Here is a 17,570-nt window from a genome sequence, read left to right on the forward strand (position 1 = left end):
TCTGTGCTAGAATAATGGGATTTTGTGATTCGAGTCTGTGCTTATTCCCAAGAGTGAATAAAATAAATGACCAGGTTTTATACTTGATGTAATCAGTCATATTTCAATGGGTATTTTCCTCCTGGAAGGCAAAGCAAGCTCTTTGTGATCTTTGCACTAGCGAATTTTAGAGATAACTACATAATGTCTAATACACTGCTTTAATCTTTACCATTGGGGTTGTCTTCATGTCATTGGTTTCATTCAAGACTTTCTATAACTCTGTGAAAGCTGGGTCACTTAGCAGACAGAGGAACAAGTAAATTAAGATATGCTTGCCAAGGGTTGTTAAAACGTAAGATGTTTCAAGTAAAATCTCAACGTCGAATGTAGTTTCTTAAGTATAGAAGTTCTTTTCTCGTAGTCTTTAAGACCATTTGGGTTTCATAGGTATATTGATACCTTCGAGATGTGCTCACTTACCTTAGAGATGTTAGAATTGGGGGCACAAGGAAAAGACCTGACCCATCAGAGGATTTAAAGTGAGATTTTGGTGATCCCTTACAACAGCTGAAAATTTTATTTTACAATAATCACGATCTTCCAATGATGTTTAAACTGGATGAGTAGGATGTTATTACTAAAGTCATCACTCATGATTCAGAGGAAGATTTGTGCCATACCATATTGTGGGATACAATTTGAAAATATATATATAGTTCAAACTGACTATGAAAAATGTACGTATACTTTAGTAGATTTCTGAGTCGTGTTGACAGTATAGTAAGTTATCATTAATTGACCTAAGGTTATAAATGTATATTTGAAGAGATGAATATGATCGTTTTATTTAGGATTTGGATATTTTAAGAGATGGCCTGCCAGTGTTCCCAGAAATCTATCATAGACTTGTTTGAGAAGAGTAACAATATATGTGCAAATGCGTCTTCCCTGTTGGAGCCTCACTGAATATGTGGAAGGAGAGCTTTATGTCAGCAGGATCATTTGGATATGAAAACTAAATCTTATGACAAGGTCCCTCCAGGAAATAAACCCCTTGGGTAGAATCCACAATGGGTCCATGTCATACTTGGTTGCATACCGTAGTGGATCACGTTATACTGAAGCTTCATGCTTACTTGAATAACAAGATGCAGTCTTAAAATACCCTTGTATTTTATCCATAAGTGATGATCATTCTTAATTCTCTTCCAGATAGATTTTACCAATTTAAGAGAAAGAAGCAAAATGGTAAAAAAAAAAAAAAACTGCCCTTTATTTCTGCTGTTTTTCTTAAATTGGAAATCGCTTATAGTACAATGGTAACTGCCTTTCTTATACTATGTTATGAACAAATGATTGCAAGTAAATGTTGCCAAGGTAGGAGAAGCTATCCTTCTGCATTATTATACTCACATATTTAGATATTTTTTCTGAAACTAAGGAATATACCAATTAAAATTTGAATTGAATGCTGAGAGATCTTTTTTGATTTGAGGGAAGCTGTATTTGTGATGTCATGTATTTTCACACACTTAAATGGTTATTGGTAATAGTTGTAATTTTAATGCCACTGTTACAACTAGGAATTTCTCACTGATAATTTCAGCTAATAACATCATTTATTCTGTGCTTAATTTAGTCAAATTTTGCCTTTCTAATGTTCTCTAATGCCTTTTTCATTCTTTTAGTCATTTAATTTTGTTGTCTCTCAATCCTTGTCCACAGTTAGGAAAAATTTTGAGATTATAATTCTGAATTATCACAAAAATTCCTTTTGTGTTAAATAGCTATTTCCATTTTCCCATGAAGCTTCTACTTTACCATACTCTGTTTTTCCATTGCTTAATGTCTGTTTTTTTAAATGAGATTCTCAAGAAGAATGTTTACTTTTTAGTTTGGATTAGCTTGACAAAAATGGTAGAATTAGTAGAAAAAATATACTGAATGTATTTAATATTTACCTTGTGTTTTACTTGGCACAAGACATACTGATTAGCCAGATGATATCTGCATGGTAAGCCAGTTGAAATATTTTTTATGATTTAGCAGTTAATAAAATAGCTAGCCAATTGAGTTAAACAACAGGATTGACTATTTTCTTTTTTCTCTGGAAGAACAAGTTGTTTTTTTAACCAGTTCAGTTAATTGAACAAGTTGGCACGATCAAACCTGTTATCTGTTTAAACATATTTGAGTCTTTTTCCTCTACGTGTTTGCTAGTTTAGCTAGTCACATTAACTGATGACATTATTAGCAACTCCCTGCTGAAAACAGAAACCTAGAGGAAATAGCAATTTGAAGGAAGTTGACAAGGGTAATATTTAAATTTCCTGGAAGCGGAAAGGCACAAGTATCCTAAGTAAACAATGCTGGAAATAGTCCAGGCAGAATAAAATATTCTGTGGGTCCTTATCTTGTACTTCAGGGATATTTAAAATATACTTGTAATCATTGCTCCTACTTGTTTTTTCCTTTCTTCCTTCCTCTTTGTTTGGGGAAGGCAGGGATAGGTACTAAGCAGGAAGAATTAGCTTTAGTTATATACATGGTAAAATGAAAGGAGAGAAATCTTCAATATAGAGATAGTGACCTGAAAGAGAAGAAACATTTGTTATTTTTTAAAATGCTTATGTATTTTTAGAACTATTTTTGTCAACTTGTAATATTAGGATATTTTAAAAGAGAGATACTAGAACATTTAAAAAGCATACTGAATGTAAGTTTTTCTCTAACAGTGCATCTGTTAGTAAGTTTTGGAAAGTAATGTACTGTAGTGAATGTTTTTACATTTCTATAATGATGAACTTTTGATCAGATTTGTTGTTTAATGTCATCGGTATTTAATACCAAGATGTCCTGACAGAGAGGAAAACAATTTTAAACAGTCACATCACAGTGGCTATGTATATATATATATATATATTCGAAATACTTGATCTAAAGAGCCTATCATTCAAAGATCTGTTGTAGACATTTAATATATCCTTAGAAAGAATACAATTCTTCATTTCCTCAGGTTTCATGGTGTTCATCTGTACAGGTGACTTCTGATTACCTATATAATCTCAGGATTTCCCCTTGCCAAAACTTTTTGTTTCTAAAAGACACACATAGCTTAACTGGACACTTTTCCAAAATCAGCATAGTTAAACATAATACTCTTGACTGCATATTTTCATAATATCTCAAAATTCCTCAACTTGTAAAGTTTGTGACTTCTTTTTTTACATCATATAAGAGAGAATATTGTAGAGTCCCAAAATAAATTATCAACTCTTTTTTGTTTCTCTCTCTTCCTTTAATTTCTGTTTCACGTAGATTAAAACTTAACCATCATTTTGACAGGATGTGTGATTTCAAGCTATTAAGGTGAGCTGTGTAACAAGCAAGGTCAAAAACCGTGAACTGAATCATAAACTATGTAGCCTACCCCAGTGACCTACATTGTACATTGTATTTATGCTTGGCTTTTCGAACAAATTTTGTTGATCTGTACAAAAATATTGTCACAATATAAAATAGTTGTAATATGCCATTTTTTGAGTGTCCAGCAATACGTGTTACAGTAATAGAACTGTGGGTCTATATAGATGTCCTAAAAGTGTTTTCATACTGGTTGAAATAGCAACATCTTGTCATGTGAAGATACAGTTCATTTTGTGATCATTATTTTTGTGTTTGCGATTGCACTAAAATTCTTATTTTTAATGTTTTATATGTAGCTAAATCAGTAAGATCTGTAAGATAAACGTGAAGATTTGTGAATTTTAGTTTCACGTTAGGATAATTTCTTGAACCACAAGATCATTTCTTTCAAATGCTGTGAACCTGAGAATCAGGAATGCTCTTAAGTTAACACATCCTGATGTATTGCTTATTTCAGTATATATACTATCTTAACTTAGAAAAAACTTATTTAATGCTTAAATACAGGTATGAAAATGAGATCTATAGATATGCAACTAAAGATGATTTTAAGCAATGATAAATGTGTGTGCCTGTGAAAGCTGAAATGATTGTGTCACACTAATCACCATACTTTTGAAGATGTACCATAAAATGATTTTGAGAAGACAGTTCTGTTTATGTTTATGAAAAAAGTACATTTTCTTAGAAAATGCTCTCTCGTATTGGCCTTTCACACTCCATTTTTGTAACCTTTCCCAAGATTCTATGACATTCTACTAACTTGGGAGTATGGTGTATCTTTTTTGGGGGAAAAATCTGAAATATCTTTCTTGTATGTCAATCAAGATGTGAGTGGGCTAATTCTTTTGAAAGTTACTCTTTGTTATCCTTCTTTCAAAGATGGGATTCTAACAAAGCAAATTTAATTTAAGTAAGTTTCTGGCTGTGAGATATACCTTTCCATTCTGAAACACTGCATGATACTATTACCTTATAAATAGCTTTTACATAGTTTTACCACAGATGAAGGTAAGTTGGGAACTAAGTGGAAACCTCTAAAGTAATAAATTATTTGCTTTTGGAGATTCGAGGAATATCTGTGTGCTAAATAACATGCTGCTTTATTTCAGCCAAGTTCAAAAACTTTGCAGAAATAGATCATTTTAAAACGATAACTATATGTCGTTGTTGTTGTTGTTTTGTGTGTTGTTTGTGTGCGTATGTATTTTCTTTTTCATTTTAACCAGCCTCTTATACCTAGAAGTCCCACAAGCAGCGTTGCCACGCCTTCCAGCACCATCAGTACGCCCACCAAAAGAGACAGTTCTGCCCTCCAGGATCTCTACATTCCCCCTCCTCCTGCAGAACCATATATTCCCAGGTATAAAACTAACCATGATGTTGTTCTAGGCAGCTTCTATTTAAAGACTAACTTAACTCCGTGTAAACTGTGAAGTAAATTCTCAAGGATCACCTTGAATATTTTCTCAGGTAGGAATTCTGAACACATTCTGGAAAATCATTGCATTATAGAGAATGCACTTTGGTTAATAATAATTAATTTATATTAAATGCTATGCATTAAATATCTTAGAAACATTATCTCATGGATTAGGAAAGTAATATTAAAGAACAATTAGCAATATTTAAATAAGTAAAAAATAGGGAGGCTCTTGGGCTAAGAAACCCCTGTAAATCGCAGGTTACTTTGAAGCATTTTATACTTTTTTTCTAAAAGAGGAAGTTATAGATAACTTTTATGCCTTCTTAAATGTATGTAATGAGCCAGTTGTTTTTTTGATGATGATGGAGTGTTTTTCCCCTTAATACTTCTGTATCTACAATTTCTACTTGATTAGGTCATTAACATTTCTTTCAGAAAGTAGAGAGTGTACAAGAGAATGAGTTGCCGTTAAAGTCTATTTTGTACGTTTCTTGAGGCTGTATCTCCATTTCATTTTCAGATTCCTATTTGAAATTCCTGGCAGGTATGGAAGACTACAGCTTTGTGCCATATGCATTCTCTCGAAAAGCATTCTGATATCCAGCCTTGTGGAATACAAAAATTATGGAAAAGGGCCAGCACTAAATGGGGATAATTAATACCAATCACAAAGAACTTGATTCAGCTTTTAAATTAGTTGTGCAGTCATTCAAAAACAGTAATTTAATAGGGGCTGGCCCCGTGGCCGAGTGGTTAAGTTCGCGCGCTCCGCTGCAGGCGGCCCAGTGTTTCATCAGTTCGAATCCTGGGCGCGGACATGGCACTGCTCATCAGACCACGCTGAGGCAGCGTCCCACATGCCACAACTAGAAGAACCCACAACGAAGAATACACAACTATGTACTGGGGGGCTTTGGGGAGAAAAAGGAAAAAATAAAATCTTTAAAAAAAAAAAAAAAAAAAAAAAAAACAGTAATTTAAGGTCTCTTGTTTTCAAACCATACTTAATATTAAATTTCTTCATTATGTAAAGGAACTGAAATTCTTTGTTTTAATTAATTTTCACTATTCTTTAGTACACTTAATGTTTCATTCTACTAGATATGATGGTACTGACATTTTATGATCTAAATGCTACATGACAACATAGCGTGTCTAAAAATGCTGTGTTATCCTCTAGTAAAACTATAGTCAGTTTTACAAACATTTTACTTCTTATTTTTGAGAATTAAATATAGCCGTGGTAATGTGGTTTATGAGAAGATATAATTTACTGAGCTAGCATTTCATAGATCTTTCTAACATATAATATACAGTCTTATGTTAAATTTACAATCAGATGTACAAATCCATTCAATATCCTGGTCAAACACAAGTTGCGTTTTAATTCTATTAAAATAGTGTCGGATTTTCTGAATACTCTTGCATGAGGAGCAGCAAACGCACGTGTGTTTCAAATAGGAAGTGACTTTTTTGATTTGTTTTCATTTTAATTGAAAAGATTTTTATTTCAGTGCAAATTATTATTTAAGAGCCCTTATTCTTCGGAGGGCTACATGTACAGATAAACATCAGAAGATTATTTTTTATCAAATCTCTGAAGTTTTTTAATGTTCATTCCTTTTCTCTTGAGTAGGGAGAAACTTGTTATAAAAAAGTATTTCCTAGACAGAAGGTATTTAAAATACACTTTAGAAGAAAAAAAGAGTGAAATGAGCAAGTTCTGAGTGTGGTGCAGATATGATTAAGGCAATATATTGAAGTCAATAAAAAGCTTGAACATGCTATTTAAAAATACTAGCGAATGTAAGTTGAAGTATCACCATAGTGGTACTTGTTTTGTCAGTATTGCTTGAATGCTCCGCACTTTTCAGTAAAATTCATAATTAGAGTTTATTATCTCACTTTAATTCTTACTGTGTAATTCAACAGAAAATTCTAAATAATATTTTGAGTCAGATTATCAGTTACCCACACAGTGTCATTTGATATAGCACAGTCAGAACAATCCATGCATCAAAGTCCCTTTGTACCACAGCCTTGTATAAATTATCTGTATTTTCTGGTTTGACTTGAAGTTATAGTCAGATCTTTTTGTGGTTGTCATTCTTTTTGTGGATACAGCCTTGGCACTTTTTTCCATTTTCTCATTTTGAGGAGGAATGTGGTTTACCTAATTTAACTCATCTGAACATTTCCTTTTTCCTATATTAAAAAATTTTGTATATGTATGATGGGCATTTTGGTGTTATGTGAACATATATAAATTATGTGTTTAATTTGAACTGTAAATAGTAAAGGCTTTCTCATCTTAAAACCAAAAGAAGTTTAAAAATATAGGGCTAAGTTGTCAGGTAGAATTTTTTTCATGTGGTTACAACTCTGAACACATTTATTCCTGAGAAAAAGTGCCTTTTTCTCTAAAAGAGAAAACATTCATGTATGTGAATTGAGTGAAATTTGGTCGTTTTTTTATTATATGTCTTATGACTATATATACAGTTTCATTATCATAGTATATAATGAATTTTTGTACTTAACCAAATTTCTTTTTCTATGATGAAAATTAAGAATTTGTAGGTCTTTGCACCACTATGAAGTTTAGGCACTAATTTTTCTTACTAATTTTACTGTGAACCATTACACATAAAGAAAGTCCACTCAATCAGTGTGCTCTGACTTTTCATCTGTTTCTTTAAATCCTTTTTTGAGCAAAAGTGTAGATTTATTACATACATGTATAGATATATAACATTAAGAAAAGGTTTTAATAAATCTTTACAGCAAAACAAATTAATACATTGAGTTCTTCCAGGACTCATGATTTGAGTGCATGCGTACACAGGCATACACACAAATGCACACACACTTAGATACACCATACATGTGTCAATTTATTCTACTGCAAAATTTGTTTTTGGTTTGTACTTTTCTTAATTCAACTTTATTTGAGTGCATTCCATATAGATGGGTTTTAATAAATCTTCCTTGTTGGTGTAAGGCCTCTCTTCCATATCACTATGGAGTAAGCATTACCAGCCCTCCCAATTTTCTGCCATCAGGCGTGTCCATATAAATAGAGCATGGTGAATTAACTAGGGCTGAATCACTCTGTGATCTCAGCTGCATTAACATTCATGTCAAAGGCCTCACAGAAAAGTCTGCCCATTTGTAGATGAGTCATTAGGGCTCCTTCCAAGCTAATTGCAGTGTCAATTTCTTTTTGATAGAGGACTGACAGTAACAAAAAGTACCAGGCAATTTGTTGAGGAAAAGTTTTTAGCTAGCTGAAAATAAATTTGTTTTCTTCATGTTGCCTAAGAACTATCTATGTAGTTACAATTTGGTAATAATCAATGCTTTTATTTTAAAAAATAAAATGACACTTTGCATAGGCAATGTAAATGGCAGCCTCACCTTGTGATGAGTTAAATACATAAGACAGCTTGCTGATTCTGTCAGTTTTGAGAATATTACTTACTACTTTTTACATATTTCGAATACTAGGAATATAGTTATCTTCATTTGTACAAACCTAATCTAGACATTTGCATCTAGATACAGAAGTATAATATACTCTAGTGTAGAAGTATAGAATTTTTACTGGACTGAAACTCATATTTTGGAGTTGACATTAGATTTATAAGCTCTTCACCATCTTATAAGATGTAATATGTCAATTAAAAATTTGTTCTTTTTATCTGTCTTGTTATAATTCAGTTTATTCTGTTGATTTAAGATTTCAGTCTTGGCACTTAACCTAAAATTAAGTTTTTATCTGGTTTGATAGCATTCATGGCAATGTTTAGGGTAGAACTGGAACCAAGAACTAAGAAATAAAATTAATGATCCACAAGGGAATACACATTGCATTGACATTCGTAGTCATGTTCTAGAAGACAAGCTCTTCTAACAAAAGTTTTGTAGCTAGTTAGTGAAACATATAAAATAAACAGGGTTCAATTTAACCAATCATAAATGGAATATTTTTACCAATATACCACGCATGGGCCCAGTCACTTGGGCTGTGTGAGTAATACTATGTGTGGGTAATAGTTTTAGGGATCCCATAAATTATTAGAGATTTTTTGCTTTAGAATCCTGTAAAAGAAAAAAACAACTTGCCATCATCTTAAATCCCATTCTTAAACTCCATATTTTATCAGGTTTCTCCACCCTCTCTCCACAGGTTTTGATATATTCATTTAAAATGAGTTCTGTGAATATATCTTTTTACTATTAAATGAGATACGTAGAGTTTAAATACTGAGAGTAATTCTTTTCATTAAGGTTTATTTTAAATTAATAAGTTGTTTGAAATTCTTACAATAGCAGTTTATGTAGTGCTAATTTGGTTTTTAAGGCTGCAGTACCCTTACAGAGGTGGTAGTTCTTAAACACGTTTTTGTTTTTAAACTGTGCAAATATTACCATGAATCAATTAGGTAAACTGGAAGAATAAAGCTATATTGTTAACATCGTTAACAGTATATCTACTGTCTTGAGCACAAAAAGCAATTTCTGTGCTAAGATGATTTCCTTTGTATGACATAGTACAGTGAAAATGGACTAGAGCAGGAGTTAAATGATTCATGACCCATTTCTATCTGTCATTTATTAGTGGGGTGACATTTAGGCAAGTCATTTAGCCTCTCTCTGCCTGAGCATTTTTTTTCCTGCAAAATAGGAATAATTAAAAATGGCCCTATAAACCTCAAAGAAAATCTGGGAAGATCAGAAGATAATTGTATGGGAAGGATATTATTACTATTTTAGACCCTCTCTGCTGTTTACCACCCTAACACTTTCCTACATCCTTCTCCTTTACCCTTTCTTTAGAGATGAAAAAGGAAACCTTCCTTGTGAAGACCTGAGAGGACATATGGTGGGCAAGCCAGTGCATAAGGGATCTGAATCACCAAATTCATTTCTGGATCAGGAATATCGAAAGAGGTTTAATATTGTTGAGGAAGATACTGTCTTGTATTGCTATGAATATGAAAAAGGAAGATCAAGCAGTCAAGGAAGACGAGAAAGCACTCCAACTTATGGTAAGAGTTCTTCTCTTACATTGACATAAGAACATGTCTACCATGGGAGTCTCAATTTCTTTCTAAAGGCTTTTGAATTATGAAAATTTCTTGATAGCTTTTGAATCTTCATAGTTAATCTGTTTCTGTCCTGTGCTTCTAAGTGGAATCTCAACAATATGAGGCATGACATTAAAAATTATTCTAAATTTTCCAAAGATAAGAAAGAACAGTAGGTGGCATTTTAGCTCATTAATGATTTATGGAAACCTTTTTGAATCACATGTAATTTTTGTATGTCAGATGTTACCAAATTAGAATAATTCAAGGATTTTTTTTTCTTTTTTTAATGAATACATACTGTTGACATGACTTCTTTAAAATAAAATTACATCCTTATTCCTCAGAGATTAAAAAAGTCATTAGGGGGCCAGCCCAGTGGTTAAGTATAGTGGGTAAGTTCACGTGCTCCACTTCGGCAGCCCGGAGTTCGCCAGTTCGGATCTTGGGCACAGACCTACACATCACTCATCAAGCCATGCTGTGGCAGCATCTCACATACAAAATAGAGGAAGATTGGCACATGTTAAAATCATTAGACTTTTCAGGGGAAAATCTCATCTCAATTTTTTATTTTTTAAGAAGCTGCAAAATTTCAGTGGAAGTGGATTTTAAATAGGATGGACATACTGTATGTAAGGCAAAGATAGGCCTACAGTTACCATGTCCCTGGGATTTTTTTATCTTTGACTCGGGTTTTCCCATGTACAACCAAGAAAGTAACCCAGTCACAATTACTTAGAATTGATATAGTGTATCTTAATTATCTGCAGCTAAAGTTGTCTAAAGTTAACATGCAGAAGCCCATGGTCCTCTTGTAAGAATGAATGGATTTAATTGGAAGTCCGTGCTCCTCCCTTTCCAGTTTTCAAACTGATCATTTTCAGTGAGGAGCTTATGCTTTGGGAAAGGACAGGATCCCTGTTGATTAGTCCCGACTTGATCAGTGAGAGCTGAGACGAAGGAAAGTTATCTTTAACTTTGCATTTCTACCTGCCCTCCTCTCTTGGCCACCATGGCCATATGCCTATATGCCTCCTTCCTGTGGTCTCAAAAGATTAGTCCTCATGTATCTTATTACACATGGCTTCTTTCCTTACAGCTTTTTGGTAATAATTATGTATGAAAAGTTTTGCCCAGAATTATCCTAAAGAATAGGCACCATACTTACCTTACTTTGTGTTGTTCTGTGTACATGTGCTTTTTATTATAAGAATATGTAATATATTTTTTAGCATAGCTCCTCAATTATACGTCTCTGGTGGCACTTATTTTAAGCTATCATAATTTGAAGGCTTTTGCACCTTTGCTTTTCTCCTATTATGTTGCACTCTGCAATATAGAGGCCTGGCATTTTTGTTATCCCTGCCCCTGTCCCATCACATAATATAAGATTTTTATTTTTATTTATTCATTCCACAAGTACTTATTGACTTCTTGCTATTGGATAGGCAGTAATGCATGGCAACTCTTCTTTTTTTTTATGTCCCAGAATTTTCTGGCTATTTTCTACTTATGTTGAAGTAGATAAGAATGTTTAATTTAAGGGGAAAGTATAGTCACCAGATGAAGTTGATTACTGGAAGCTTTATAAAAGAAGATGTTAAGTAAGTTCTTACTCAAATGGCTGTGAGTCATTGGTCCCTTCAGACTACAGTTGAAAGTACCTAGTGCTGTCATCTTCCACAAATCATCTCTTTCTCAATAAAATAGAATACTGTTTAAATTTTAGAAAATTTAGATATACTATAGATGTTTGATATATTTTTGTAAACCACTTAGGGGGAAAAAATGTATATATGCTTAAAAGAGGGATAAGGAAGTAAAAAAAAAATGCTTTTTTAAATTTTTGATCCTGAGAGTTTGTTTAGACTTTTGAGCCAGAAATATGATCTGAACCTTCAGTGGAGATACTTGTAGATATTTCAGTGGAGATTCCCTGAAGGTTGTGCCAGGTAACTAGCACTTCAACGTATTTACCTTTTTAAAATCAGATGTTAAATAATAAAACCTACCTATCACACACATGAATTTGTGGCCATGATTTTCCCAAAGATTAATTCATTTGTTAACTCATTCATCTAATATTTGTTGTGCACACAAAGTCAGCCAGGCCCTGGGGATGCAAAGGCGAATAAAACATAAGTCCTCCAGAGAGAAGAAAGAAGCAAAGACATGCATTGCAGTCACATTAGGGAATTAGGCAGGTGTGGACAAAGTGCTGCAGTAGCCCGCGAGCTGAAGCCCCGGAGTCGGCCTGGGAAGTCACATAAACAGAAGTGATGTTTATGCTGAGTTTTAAATGATGCATAGCTATCATCTTGGGTTTCTAAATGCTAGTTTTCTCCACCAAATACGTGGCACCTTCTCATACCTAGGTTTGAGATCTGAGGGTTCATATAAATCTCTCAGCCCAGACCCTAAAGGCCCTAATACAAATTACTTAAAACTTTCATAAGCAATAATGTATGACAACTTCTTTATTTAATCTATAAAGAGGTTCCATTACATGGACACCCCAAGTGTGACAGTATTCTCTTGGATTTAAAAATAATGATAATGAAAATACATGATCTTACTGAAGAATATTGCAGAAAAAACTAAAGTACAAAAAAATTCACATTTGATATTTACTGAAAATGACAGTAATTTAACTTGTTAGCACTCGTGTGATACCTTAAAATGCAGTGTATAAGTCCTTTAGCCTTACAGTGTTCAACTCAGTCCTTAGTCACAAATACCATTATCTTGAAGTATGTGGGCTTAGCCACCATTACTCTCTGATTAACTTCCCAGATGACCTGTTTATTCAAAGAGGTTTAGAGTTAACATTATAAGTGTCTGCATAGGATTTTGAGAAGAAAAGGAGAAACATGATTCAATTCTTAGCATTTGCTTTTAGTCAAATATGTATATACTTGTTATATTCTCTTAGTATATCCATATTTAAAAGTTAGACATGGTGACAGAGAAACACAGATGTAAAGAAAAATACTAGAAAATATCCCAGTGTGCACTTTAAAATATATTGTCTAACCAAGATTCTCATTTTATATCATGGACCCACTATGTGTTGCTAAGAGTGAGTTAAAAGAATAATTATTCGCTCTAAGCTATTAGACAAGTACAATGTGGATAGACAGTGGATGACTTTGCTCGAAAATAAGTAAATAATACCTGTTGAGCTTTTATATATGCCAGGCACTATTCTAAACATTTCAGAGGCATTGACCCATTTAATCCTCACAACAACCCTGTGAGGTGGATACTGATAAATTCCTTATTTTACAGATGGGTTAAATAACGTAACAAACTAGTAAGTAGTAGAGCTGGGATTAAGTACCCGTGGATATATGTTGACTCTGCCAGTGGTACTAGCTAACTAAATGTGATGAAAATAATTTCCAAAAATTGTATTACTCCTTCCAAATTCAAGTATTTGATTTCAGACAAGCAGAACCAGGTCTGATTTTGTATGTTCTTGTATATGTGGTTTTGTATTTACTGGTACTATAATAAACACGTATTTACATAGACATGGCCCTGACAGACCTTAGGAAAAGATGGCTAAATTGAGGGGTAAAATTAGCAAGAAAGTGTTATGTCCTTTTTAAATCAGAGAGCATAAAATAGGTCTTACTTTCCTAAAAAGATAGACAAGAATAATTTCTGGAAACACGGATAGAGCAGGGGAAGCAACCTAGATTAGTGGTTACTTGGATTGGCTGTAGCATCAGCCATACTTGATAATCATGTTCTTCATCTAATTACTCCATTGTGATCTTTAGGATGTTAGCATAGGTCTCAATTTTCCCATTAGTTAATTGAAGGTAAATATCTGCCTCATAGACTTTTTGTGAGAATTTAATGCCAATGCATTGTAAATTGCCTAGACGGTGCCCAGTTTGTGCTAGGCATTCATTTTCACTGTTGTCATTATTATGTAGAAACTTTAATGTTGCTAAGATAATAGATTTTAAGTATTCTCACCACAAAAACAAAAGGGTAACTATTTGAGGTGATACATGTGTTAAATAGCTTGGTTGTGGTAATCATTTCACAGTGTATACATATATTAAATCATGACTTTGTACACCTTAAATATATACAATTTTTGTTTGTCAATTATATCTCAATAAAGCTGGAAAAAACAATAAAAACTTACACATCTCAGCATGTAAATAATAATAATAGTATCAGCTATATTAAATTCTTTAAAGAATAAGATGGAGTGAGGTAGTTCAATTAAAAAAAGAGAAACTTTAAAGTGAAAATACAAAGAGAGGAAAAGAATAGCCTTAAATCACTGTAACTATTTGGTCTCATCTGCTCATGCTTCAAAGGCAAAGGTTCAAATTTGATAAGATCAGTTGCTTGGCAACTTTTCAGAATGGTAATATTTCCCATCAGCTTTCTCTTTTCGCTGTTCACAGACTCCTTGCCCTTGCTATTCCATCATAGCACATTTCTATGCATAGAAACCTGCTAAGGTAGACGCAGCTGGCTAAGTCCCTTTGTGGCTGTGAGTGGGCATATTTTATAAGAGTAGGAAGAAAACATATTCTTTACAATTATATCACAGAATAGTATTGATTTGAAGGAATCCAGACCTTTTTTGGTTTATTGAAAATCCAGAACCTCACAAAAAGCACACGAGTGAATGCAAAGCTGGTGTTTTAAAAATGCTCCTCATAAATGTTATTTGTACGCATTGTGCATTGAGGAAAATTAATTTCTGTAGCATTCATTATACCTGAGCATTTTCCACTTGAGTAGGTGGGGCAAGAGAAAACCAAATACCCTGTCCTTTTTATTCACATGCCTAGCAAATGGCTTGAAGTGACTTACAGCAGCGTGATGAGGGCCTATGGGCAAGGACGCTGTAAGCTGAGTTTTATCAACGTGAAGGGAAGATATTATTTGTAGGTTCCAGGGTCTCGTATCATGCTTCAACATTGCCTTTCTCTTTGTCTTACAAATTCATTCTGTCTTTTGGGCAGTTAAATTATAATTAATAGCATTATTTAAAACATTTCTTAAAGGATAAAGCATACACAATACATTCACATTTCTTTATTTCCAAATACAGGCCTGCTCTCCTGTGATTTTCGAATATAAATTATCTTTCTGATCAGGTAAAAGTTCAGCTGTCATTCATCAGCTGTGCTAGAGAGAAAATAAAATGGGATTCTAACCGCAGGAAATTTTGGTGTTTAACTAAAATGCACCACTTCCAAAGCAGAACTAACCATAGAAATTAGTGATTCAAAAATGCAGAAATATGAGATGTGTACTGTATTCACAGGAATTCTTATTGCTTTGGAGTTACTTAATACATTTCATAAAGACTGCATGTTGGTTAGCTTCACAAAATGATTTTGAATATCAAGCTGATGGTGATAAGGGACCATGTAATTGATAGAAAAGTAGTTCAGCAATATTTTGGCATAAAAATAGAAAATAGTCTGTTCCTAATATAAAAATTAGAATAATCACCTAGGGAAGGCACTCTTCCTTAATTTGTATAATTTTACTCATAGAAATAGCAGAGCATGAGTTTTGAGGTCAGATAGACCTGAATTTGGTGTCACAGCTTGGCCTTTAATAACTGATTGAAATTGAACTTGAGCCTTAACTTTGCTACATTTTTGTTTCCTTATCTGTCAAATGGGATAGCAGTATTACTCATAGTGTTTTTATGAGCATTAAATGAGATAATGTATGTCAAGTACTTAGCACTGTTCTCACCTCATAGAAAATGCTTAAGAAATGGTGCCTGAATAGCATAATAAATTACTGCTGCTCATACATAAAGTGTCCCAACGATTGTCAAGTGCTGAGGGATCTAATTAATACTTCCTCCTCTCCTTCTGGAGGAATTTAATAAAGGACAAAAGGGCTGGAAGTATTCCCTCTACCTACCTGATAACCAGCCATTTAAATCATAGCAATTAAAAGGAATATGAATAGAGTGTGTCCATTTGTTTTGGTTTGGTTTTGAAAAGTAGAAGGAAGAACATTCAAGTAGCTAATAACACTAGAAACTGCCCTGATCCAAGTCTTAAGTTCCATTATGAAAATCACCAGCTCCTGCTGGGCAGAAAGGCCTAGGTATAACATCTCAACATCAGAATTCTGAAAACGATTCCCACCCCACACCTTTTTAAAGGTTAAGATTAGTTGCTTAAAAAAAAAGGAGAGAGAAAATAACGTGGGGGTTTTTTGGTGAGGAAGATTGGCCCTGAGCTAACATCTGTTGCCAATCTTCCTCTTTTTGCCTGAGGAAGATTGTTGCTGAGCTAATATCTTTGTGAATCTTCCTCTTTTGTATGTGGAACACTGCCACAGCGCGGCTTGGTGAGCAGTGTGTAGGTCTGTGCCTGGGATACAAACCCATGATCCCTTGGCCGCCAAAGCAGAGGGCATATAGTTAACTACTATGCCACTGGGCCGGCCCTGAGAAAATAATTTATAAATTAAATAAAACAGTTGGAGACTCCCAAAGAAATGAAACCCGGCAAGAAAAGATCACCTCGAAAGAATTGAAGGTACTAGGTAATGAATAAAACAGTAAGATTTTTAAAAAAAGGAACTTTTAATGAAGTTACAGAGAATTAATACGCAGATAAAATGGGAAGATTAACAAACCAAATGAACAAAGCCAGTGCAAGTATCAGAGGAAAAAAATAACTCTTTCAAATGAATTAATCAACAGAAAGATATGAACTGGGTGAAATAGTACTTCCTTTAAAGACAAAATGGACAAGCCGAGAAGAGAAACAGCCTAACTCAGTGATTCTCAACTGGGGTCAGTATTGTCCCCCAGGGGACATTTGGCACTTTCTGGGGACATTTGTAGTTGCCCTAACTGGGGGTAGAGGTGTTACTGGCATCTAGCCTTCAGAGGCCCAGGATGCTACTAAACATCTTGCGGTGAACAGGGCAGCGCCCAGTAATAAAGAATGATCCAATCCAAAATGTCCAAGAGTACTGCTGCTGAGAAACCGTAGCTAACTGAAGAATCAACTGCAGACAAATTGAATACAGAAACTGGTATATATGACTAGAAAATCAAAGCTCTTGTATGACACAGGGCCAATTACCTTTTTTTTATTCAAAGAATCTGGGAAGTTATTGCCCTGGGAAGATAGACCTACATTTATTCACACTTAGCGTATTCTCTGGGCAGAATAGTATGACGTTGTGAGTGTCTGGGATGACCTACTCTGCTCTATAATAGAAAACATAATCATGACAACCTCTGGAGCAGGAGAGGACCTATTGTCCCTAGTTGAAATCAGAATACATTTTCCCCTATGGGAAAAAAAATATTATAAATTGCAGCTAGGTAAAATTTAAATAGAGCAGTTAGAGTTCACTTTCAAATCACAATATGGCTTAAGGATCCAGCGTTTTCCTAAATATATTCTTCAGATTACTAGTTCTGAAAAAGAATCTTTGTAAAAGAAGGAGGTTGTATGGTTAAATAAGATTGGGAAGCTCTGCATATTTTATCCCCCTCTTGGAGATTAATAAATGCACATTAGCATACTAAAGGCTCTGAAGGTCTTGTTGAATTTGGGTTAGACTGTTGTTTCCCAAATGTATTTGTACATTGCATCATTTTTGGTTTTGGTCACAAAATA

General features: G+C 33.9%; 1 protein-coding gene across 10 annotated transcripts in view; it reads left to right on the forward strand.

Annotated features, from left to right (window-relative positions):
* Positions 1–17,570, forward strand: part of CNKSR2 (connector enhancer of kinase suppressor of Ras 2) — a 257,543-nt gene that overhangs the window by 142,189 nt on the left and 97,784 nt on the right. For all 10 annotated transcript variants that reach the window (XM_070603410.1, XM_070603414.1, XM_070603417.1 and 7 more), the window contains 2 exons: positions 4,638–4,771; positions 9,674–9,885. In XM_070603410.1, the coding sequence (XP_070459511.1) occupies positions 4,638–4,771; positions 9,674–9,885 (346 nt within the window). The remainder of the gene's footprint in view (positions 1–4,637; positions 4,772–9,673; positions 9,886–17,570) is intronic.

The sequence above is a fragment of the Equus przewalskii genome, chromosome X (assembly GCF_037783145.1).
Source record: "Equus przewalskii isolate Varuska chromosome X, EquPr2, whole genome shotgun sequence".
In the NCBI taxonomy this organism is placed as follows: Eukaryota; Metazoa; Chordata; class Mammalia; order Perissodactyla; family Equidae; genus Equus; species Equus przewalskii.